The sequence below is a fragment of the Pteropus vampyrus genome, unplaced genomic scaffold (assembly GCF_000151845.1).
Source record: "Pteropus vampyrus isolate Shadow unplaced genomic scaffold, Pvam_2.0 Scaffold65, whole genome shotgun sequence".
NCBI lineage: Eukaryota > Metazoa > Chordata > Mammalia > Chiroptera > Pteropodidae > Pteropus > Pteropus vampyrus.
In genome coordinates this window covers 397,779-407,193 of record NW_011888846.1, presented here as the reverse complement: position 1 = coordinate 407,193, position 9,415 = coordinate 397,779, and the positions used below count along the sequence as shown (strand labels likewise).

Here is a 9,415-nt window from a genome sequence, read left to right as displayed (position 1 = left end):
GAGTTGAGACACTGGTGCTGAAAGCATGCACAGAATTTTTCGGTCAGGAATTATTTGATCACACATAATAGAATCCCATTTGAACCAGCTTATATGAACTAGGGGGGGGTTATTTCAAAAGACTAAGAAATTACCTAAAACCCAAAAGGAAGAAGAGCAGCCAGGCCTAAGAGAAGATGAGAATATAGAACTACAAAGCTCTCGACAGTCAAGGCGACGTGTTCTCCATCTATGGTCCTGTGGAGACGCTCACCTCTGCATCTGTCTGTACTACTCTTTATTTCACCCTTCCTTCCTTCTCTCCAGACGGGCTTTCTCTGCTTCCGCATGCACATGATCAATCATGGCTGCCCAAACATGGTATCTCAGGATGTCACTAGGCAGTTCTGCCTCGTCAGATGTCCACCTAAGGTCCTATCTGCTGCAGCCAGGAAAGTAGAATCACGTGGCCTGATGCCTACTCATCAGTAGGCTTAGGGAAAGCAGGTAATTCGATTAGCATGGCCACTGCACATGTTAACCTAGTTCATTGGGAATGTGCCTGCATACAGATTTAAATGCTTGCTCTAACTGAAAGGGCATTTCTTCCCAGTAGGAAAAGTACAGGGGAAGAAAAATAACAGTCATGACATGTCTTAAAGAGCAGGTTCTTGATAAAGAGTGATTTCAGTTGGAAAGTGTTTTTGTATGTGTATGATATTTTTTAAATTTAATGCATCTAGACATCAGTTGGAAAGCCTTAATGGCTTGTTCACCAAGCCTGGGTGGGCTGGAGGGACATTTCTATCGAGGAAACCTGGCTTTCTGCATTTGCTAGCCATAGAACCTTTTTTCCCCCCCAGGAAATTTTAACTTTTTTGACTCTTGTTTTTTGGCCTCCATACCAGAAATTTTAATTGTCAACATAATTTATAAGCAAAGTACACTTGGTTAGACCTTGTGTCTTTTTAATTATAATCATATTTCTCTCTGTCTAACTGAGGACACACCTAAGACCCCTGGGTATTCTGAAACTCCTCACTCGTTTATGTACATGTTGCAACTTAGGGGTGCTTCACACCTACAAGTGACTTTTCTCAGCTATTATATTTTGTTTTCCTTACTTTATTACCGGAGTATAATATGAACTTCACGTTCTTGGCATCCCTTGCTGTTGACTCCAGGGTCTACATATATGAAGACCATTCTGTTCTTGGTACATCAAGATAAATATGTTTTCTGATACTGTCTTACTATATAGGAAGTCATTAGCAGCTGGGGAAACATCCTTGTCATGAATTTATTTAACCTTCTATCTTTCTGGTTTCTCTAAGAATTCAGCAATTAGTCTAAGATATTTCTTTATTGGTAAAGTTAGAGCTTTATTTTAAAGTCTGCTAGAACATTTTTTCAGATCAAATGACTTATTCTCACTTCATTTTTGTTGAATCGTAATAGATGGCAGCATGAAGTGATGGAAGGTCTTTGTGATGACTCTGTGGCCCTTCTTCGAGCCACAGTTTCTTCACAGAGAAGAAGGAACCAGGCCAACTTTGCAGGGCTTTGAGAAGATGAGACGAGATTTATGTCAAGCACCTAGAATATAATAGGCACGAAATAAATGGCCTCTCGTTTTATCATTATCATTATTAAAATTATTTTCTAGACACTGGTATCTAGGCAATATATAAGTTGTCAAGGAATTTAGGAAATCTGTTGGGATTGCCCCTTGTGCTACAGTGCTCCATTCCCCCACTTCCTTAGCTTGAGGCTTTTAGGTCTCGCCTCAGATACTGCATTTTACCCACAGTCCTCACCTCGCACTGCACCCCTGTGTGTGCCCTGGGGCAAGTGTTGGCCTCGGTGGCTCCCTACCAACTACACTTCCGGCTTTTACTTTTTCTCTTCTTTCTAATTTTATCCTTTTTCTTCTTTTCTTCATTTTCCTTATTCCCTTCGGTATTCTCTGCCTCCCCTTGGCACTGCCTAGTATTGCTGGAAAACTCAAAACCGAAGACACCTGATCCTCTAAATAGATTCGGGCCTAAAAATAGACTTTCTGGAGCATATGGTGTATTTTTGCCTCTTAAGCAACAGAGGAGTGTGAAGATCTGGACCCTTCCCACCGGGTTATTGATTCTGCAGTATATGCCGTTTTCTTTCCAGTACCTATAACTACCTGGGGAAAAAGACGAACCAGATGTTGGAGGCCTTTGAACGAAAGGACTTCTCTTCAGCCCTGAACTGTCAGGTTAACTTTTTTCCTTCACATAAATCTCAGCCTTTTTTCTTTTCCATTTGAGAATTCTTAGCCTCTCTCATCCTACCATACCTGCCCTCATTAAAATTACCTAGCTGCCTCTTTCTTTACTTTCCTTCTGTTTCTTACTTTTTCTTGTTTAAAATCAAACCTGTCCCCATTATCCACACTCCCGCCATGTCTAATCAGGACAGGGCCCCTAAGGAAATGACTCCTCTCTGTTCCTCTGAGAAACGACCTTATTTTTATTCTATGTTCAAAGTATTTTTGTGACCGTAAAATAATAGTGATAGATTTCTGAGAAAATGACCACATGCCATCCCCTTGAGGAGGTCACAACTGAGTCACCAGAGTATCTGAAGAAGCTAAGAAGCTAGTAACCTAAAATGGGGAAACTCAATCCAGAGTCAGAGCAGGTCAGTCGTCTTCACCTTGGAAATCTCCTGAGAACAGAAAACATCCAACAGACAGAAAACAGGAGCCTTGTGGGTGACCCAAAAGGGGACACTGGCTTTGAAACAGGGGCAGAGAAGCAGCAGGAGCCGATGGGCTCTAGGGAAGAGTCCGGGGGAAATGGCGGCTGCCGTGAATGTTACGTGGAAGACGGCCTAGCTGTCCAGGGCACGAGGCCCCACTGGGCGGAACCAGTCTCAGCAGCTGGGTAGTGTGTGTACTTCAGGTAAAGAAAGAAGTAGGGTAGGCACAGGAGAAAGGCTTTTGGAGGTTGAGAGGCAAGGGAAGTTCAGGATAATGGAAGTTACCAAGAGGAGTATGTCAAGAAAATAAGTGGGAATGAAAGGCATAAGCAAGACCAGACCAGAGCAGGTGGTCTGTCCGGAGCATCGAGCCAGCCTAAATTGACTTCCTACTTAAAGTTTAAATAATTTATTTAATATCCACCTTTGTTCAGCCCCAGACCAGGTGAAGCTGAGAGCAGGAACAGGATGGAGACTTAGGAAGCTGTGCCAAATAAATTAAACATCGACAAGACTTGGGCTTAAATTAAGATAAGAAGTCTGAATTGTGTGGACTCTTCCATCTCTTTGCATTCATGGTTTTCTTTTTCCATAGTTGGCCTGAAAAAGTTATTTCTGAAAACTCCAAACTGTTCTGAGACGAATGTCAGGGAAATCACAGGCTGGAGGAAACTGCGAAACAGCTATAATGGAGATCCTTAGTGATTTTTTTTGGCTGATCCAGTTTCCATCTATGTTTTTTCCCTTTAGTCCCATCAAAGAAATCATCCCACCCAAAACAGTATCAGTAAAGAATTTAGTTTACTACATTCATTTCTTCTTACAGAAGGCAAATGCAAGTGGGTCTCATTTACTCATTTATTCATATGGCAGGGGCTGAGCCGATGCCAATAAAGCTGGTCTCTGCCCTAAAGGAATTTACAGCTGAGTGAAGAAGCAGGCAAATAAGAAGTTAGGGCTAAACTTAATCATTCTCATAGACTTAAATGCCATTCGTTATATTTGTATAAGTGAAATGACACATGTACAAAAACTTCCTTAAGCATCGTTTATAATAGATGGAAAACATGGAAACAGCCCAAATATCCATCTATAAGGAAATGGTTAAATACATTATGTTTGAGTTATGCAATCGAATTATATACAGCCTTTTAAAAGGATGAGATAGTTTTATAATTACAGATCCGGAAAGACTTGCATGATATATTAAGTGTAAAAAAGCAGCAAAATGTAGACTCGTGAATGTAACATCCTATAGTTTCTGTTTGAGGGAAAAAGGAACATATACATGTATGTTTGTAAAACTCTGGGTATTAAAATTTTTTTTCTGCATTGAATTTTTTTATTACTAGTGTACAATCGATTAAAACATCAAAGTAAAATGTTACTGAAAATGCATCTCTAAATGAGATGGATGGGAGTCTTTTTTTATAAATCAAGTCATGAATTCATGGACGACTGTTACTTGTGCTGGGATGAGTTGAAGTTCAGCATCAATACTATTTCTGGTTTTTGTTTTTAGAGAAATAAGTGCTGTGAGACCCTGTTCATATAAATTAGTAGGTAAGACTGGAAGAAACTTTGTTATCACACTGTCACTCAACTCTTTTTGAGTCATATGCTGGAAATCAGAACATTTGATCATTGAATCATTTTCAGCTAACAACCTGAATAGCAACATTGAAAGTAGTGTTGAAAGCAAAAAAATTGAAAATCCTATGATTTTTTTTAGAGGACGTGTTATCCCTCAGAGGAAGCACTCTGTCACTCTGTTGCCGCCAATACCACTATTTGATTTGCTCCTTTATTTGGTTCTCAGAGGCGTCCCAAGGCGACGATATAGGCAGTATGTCTTTATTTTTTCAAAAATAGGAAAAGGAAGACTGTGAAAGGGGAAATATAAAAGGACAGCCTGTACCTCCATTATGGGTAAATCCTTATCATGATCAGTTTTTAGAAAATAGCATTTATGGAAGTTGAGGATCTAGAGATTTATTCCCATAAATCTTAGCCTTGGCCAAGTGTCCCTTCGGTATCTTAGAAAGAACTCCAGAGGTTAGCGTATCCTGGTTCGAAAATGATGGCACTAGCTGATAGGTTTGCCTACGTGAGCTGGGTGGATAAGGGTACCTTCCCTGTCTCAACTCTCTATCATACAATTCTACCATTGGAACTTCTTTTTTTGCACGAGTCCGTTTTATGAAACTCACATGTACGAAAAGACCCTACTTTACCCTGGGTGGTCTCAGCCGCCCTCACTTGGCTGCTTCTCCCCACTCTGACAGACTTTCAGGGAACTAAGGCGTGTGGACTTTTTAGTTTGGGGTTTCTGTACTTTGACTTCTAAATTCTTTAAATTGTTATCACGGTTCAGTAATACTAACTATAGATTTATTTGTTCCTTTCCAGTTCTGCATTCAGAGATTTATCAATTTCGTGACCAAACAAGGTACGTTTTCCGCCTTGTCTGCTACTGGAGAATGTAAACAAAAGGACATTTTTTAGAGAAAGCGATGAGGGATTTTGATCACTTTCTTGGACGGTTCAACAGGAACACCTTTTAATGCTCTGTTGCAAGTAGTTCTTTTTCCAATGCCGACCTTCGGGGCCAACACTGTAAAATGGTGAAGTAACCCAGCTGAAAGGTCTTTGGCGCCCTTTTACAAGTCTCCTCCATTTTAGCAATTCATTCACTTCCCCTCTCTACACTCACACACTTCGTATTCCTTCTTTCTACACCATCAGCACTCCCTCCCTTTATTTGCCTCTGCTCATTACAATTCAGCTACCGCAGTGTGGCTGAGTTCAGCCTAAGTGCCTGGAGGAAGGCGGTCTGAATATATATCATACTAAATTGTGAATGACTGATCGCTCTCCCTTGAGTATTCACAACCTGAAAAGAGTTTATAAACACCGGTAGGCTGAAACGGATGGAGGACTGGATAATATGGCAATGTAAAATTTCAGGGAAATATAGTGAATGTGAGAGAGAAGCTTCTGCAGAGTCTCCTAAGTCTTATCCTGTGACACATGACAAATGCCAACATTCACTCCACTTCTGGAAAAGATTGGCCTTTCCTAAGAACCTGAATCAAGTCCAGAAAAAGTTTTAGGTTTATTCTTGGCAAACTTCCCACCTCCCTTGCAGAGCCATCCTGCCTTTTCCCCGCAACTCTTCCTGAGCCCTTCCCTTAGCCTGTGGCTTCTATTCCTTCTTTTACCTCTGAAACGTCTTTCAGATTTTTGTATCATCTGTCCTCAGGGTGTGAAACGTGTCGGTTTTGCATTTGCTGGCTCTCAGGCAGCTTCTTTGTCCTCATGTACTTTGTAATTTTTAACTCTGAATTCATCTTTAATGATTGTTGTTCTCTGGGGAATCCATCATGCTCTAGGTTGTGAGGTGTCCTATCAAGTGGTTTTACACTTGCCTCTGCTAGGACACTATAGTTTCAGTATTTAGGTTAATTTCTTTGTCTGGTTTCTATACCAAGAGCATGATAGAAATATGGATCTGTCATTCACATATGGCACAGGCTTGGGATTTCTTTCATCTTATCTTGTTTCATCCACAGCCCTGGCAGAAGACAAAATCCCTTGACTCTGTATCCCTAGGCTAGTGGGCCAGGTTTTTTTTTCCCCCCTCTGGCTTTTTGTAGAAGGCTGGCTACAGCTTTACATAAGGAGTTTGAGTCCATTTCCTTGCTATGTACAGACCCAAGGCTTCATCTAGCATTCCTGCCCCGGGTTTATAAAACCAGTCCCAGAACAACAGCACTGAGTCATAAAGTACCTCAAATGGTGTATTTCTCAGGGACTTCTTTGAAGAGCTTGAACTAAATCCTGTCCTAGAGATGATATAAGTCCTAGTCATTTGATCAACAGCAGTATATCCTTGAATCAAGTTATCCTCGTGGATCATTTGGCCTCAGCTCCTCTTCGTCACTCTCACCTCTTTATTCCTGATACCTTTGGTCCCTCCCTCTTACTTTTGAGTTGACTTTGAGTCTTACTGTGTTTCGTTTTACAGGTTGTCAATTTGTTAAAAATTTTCTAGCATTCCCAGCAGGAAGAGGGATTCTCTATGTCTCTGCATCTACTTTATTGACTAGAAACATTCCCATCTTTTTATTCCACCTGACGCTATCATAGTAGTCACTGTAAAATCTCCTCTTTGGAATGTTTGTGGCAGAGTGGACAGTCTCAGGCACATCTCCTCATTTATTTTTCCTGTCTAGGTTTTGGAGTGTCGCAGACTAAAGCCATCATGACTCTGGTGTCTGGGATTCCAATGGGCCCACCCCGGCTTCCACTGCAGAAGGCCTCCAGGGAGTTTACTGACAATGCAAAAGCTAAACTGAAGAGCCTGGATTTCCTTTCTTGCACCGATTAAAAGGACGGAAACTTGGAAGTCTGTAGCTAATGCCTCTCTATCAAATCAGGGTGTGTACACTGAGATGTAATCCCCTTGAATGGTGCACTTATCTCTCAAGGACTTTTTAGATGAACTTGAATTAAACTCTTTCCTAGCAAATGAAATCTCACATCAATCGACAAGTATTTAAGTACCTACTACCTAAAAATGTTTTAATCTTATAAAGGGGCAAAAACTCTAAAAAGAATCATTAGCCTTAAATCAGTCAATATTTCACGAAATCTTTGTGAAGAAATTTCTGCTGAAATGAATGAACTGGAATCAAGAGGGACATGGAAATTGATTAATTCTATCTGCCTTTGGGGGCCCCCGTTATCTTGATTTCTGGTTGTTAATCCTATTTTACAGTTTTCTAATTTTAAACCACTATAATGTACTTGAATTTTAATAAATATTCCTTTGGAATCTAGGACGACTCTGAGCTATTTAGGCAGGCATGCTAACTTTAACGCCAAATTACACCGTGACTCAACTATACCCAGCTATTAACACAGCAGCTCACTTGGCAGCTCGGTGAACCTTAGAACACCCTCTGTCAGATTGTGACATCACAGCCTTCCCCCAAAACATTGGTTTAGGTGAAGACTTGCTTCGGTTCCTATAACGAAAGGGCCCATTAGGGTGGTTTTCATATTAACAAAGGAAAAGCGCTTCCAAAAAGAATTCAAGTCTCCCCCTGTTACTATATGAGACCTTCTTAAAGCTCAACGTTTCAAAGAACCAAAGAGCTCTTCTCTGGGACCATAGACTTTGCTTTTCCACACTGGAAGAAAGTCTAGGTTTTGGAGTGTCGCAGACTATGGCTTTACTCTTCTGTCTCTCTAATGTATCACTGGCTGTTTCATCTCTATCAGGCTTTCGGTGTTTGCATTCTAGTGACAAAGTGTATTGACAGTCAGCCCCTAGTGATTTTAACCTTGACTGCTGTCTACTAATAATTACCTAAGATGATGTTTTTGTTTCTTTAATTAGTCTGTTCATCAGCAGAGAAGTACTTGAAATTCGTATGAATTCTACTCTTTATTTATCTTTTAAAATTACGAAGAAAACTTCTCAGGATGAGAATTTGAAATTATCAGTGGATTCAGTTACCTTTGCTAACCCTCTCTTTAATTGATCAGACAGTTAAGAGTTGCTCTATTTATGTCTCCTCAGTCCTCTTTTTGCCTGGGAATGACATGCACTGTTTTCTCCTTCAGGAGTAAAGTATCTGAATAAGAACTGAACTACAGTGGTTAATGGGAGCTTATATTCTATGTCATTGGAACTTTTTCTTTATAGAAAAATGAGGTTTTTGTTAGTCTTTCGTTCTGAGGATGACATAACCTTACTTACTGATACTAAAGCCAAATTAATTTTCAATGAAGGTAAATCTTGGGTGTCTAGTAAACAAAGAACTCTGTTTCTGAGCTTCTAAAATCAGCACTTGGAGAACTTTTAAAACGGTTAATGAGATCTTGTGAACACAAAGAGAAATATGATTGAAACAAAATGACCAGGAAAAAAAAAAATGACCAGGGCTGGTCATTTAGCTATATATATTTTACTATCTAACTCCTTAGAAATGAATATTATATAGCAGTAGTTTATTAATAATGCCTTTAATGAAAAGTAAAATTTTGGAATATTATGAACTGACTGTTATCTTTGAATTTAGTTTTTAATGTTAAAACCGATGATGTGAAATATTTTATTCTCCACGTACTGTAGTCTCTTTTCCTCCCTCTCCCCGACATCTAGTTTGTAACAGACAGGTTCCTTTAATATGCTCCTCTTTTGGGTTTGTTTTATTGTTGTTTTCATTTTGGTTTTTAGTTTGTATTTTATTGTTGCTATTGTTGTTCATTTTTCTGAAGGTGTTAAAGGTTGCGGCTTTACATGTTCGTCTTCTCAGCCTCTGTACGGTTGGGCAGCTCTAGGCTTTGTGTCTTTTCTCCTAAGCTCCCTGCAGCTTTCAGTAAAAGGAAATTCAAGTTCATCAGAGATCAGCAGGGGCTCTATCAGGGTGGGTGCTTAAATCAAGGTTCCGTTGCCTCTTTGGATTCATTTCTTCACTTCATTTTGGTTTATTTTTATAGCATTTTTTTTCTTGGCAGCACAGCAATGCTTTTTTTTTTTTGTACTCAACATTTTTTGTTATTTTTCAGTGGTAGGCTTATTTAGGTCACCTCCATTTTTTGTCAAGCTTTTGGAATCTTTCACTTTAGATGTCTCTCTTAAATACAGCAAATTTGTATTTTGCTATGTGTTCCAATCTGGGAGTCATTT

The 9,415-nt window shown here is 39.8% G+C and overlaps 1 protein-coding gene across 1 annotated transcript in view; it reads left to right on the top strand.

The window, feature by feature from the left end:
- The window catches only part of NPL (N-acetylneuraminate pyruvate lyase), a 24,688-nt gene extending 17,442 nt beyond the window's left edge, over positions 1–7,246 (top strand). Inside the window, exons 9-11 of the mRNA XM_011361204.2 lie at positions 2,146–2,230; positions 5,125–5,164; positions 6,951–7,246. Coding sequence (XP_011359506.1) covers positions 2,146–2,230; positions 5,125–5,164; positions 6,951–7,105 — 280 coding nt within the window. The 3' untranslated portion in view covers positions 7,106–7,246. The remainder of the gene's footprint in view (positions 1–2,145; positions 2,231–5,124; positions 5,165–6,950) is intronic.
- Positions 7,247–9,415: the final 2,169 nt, after the last annotated feature.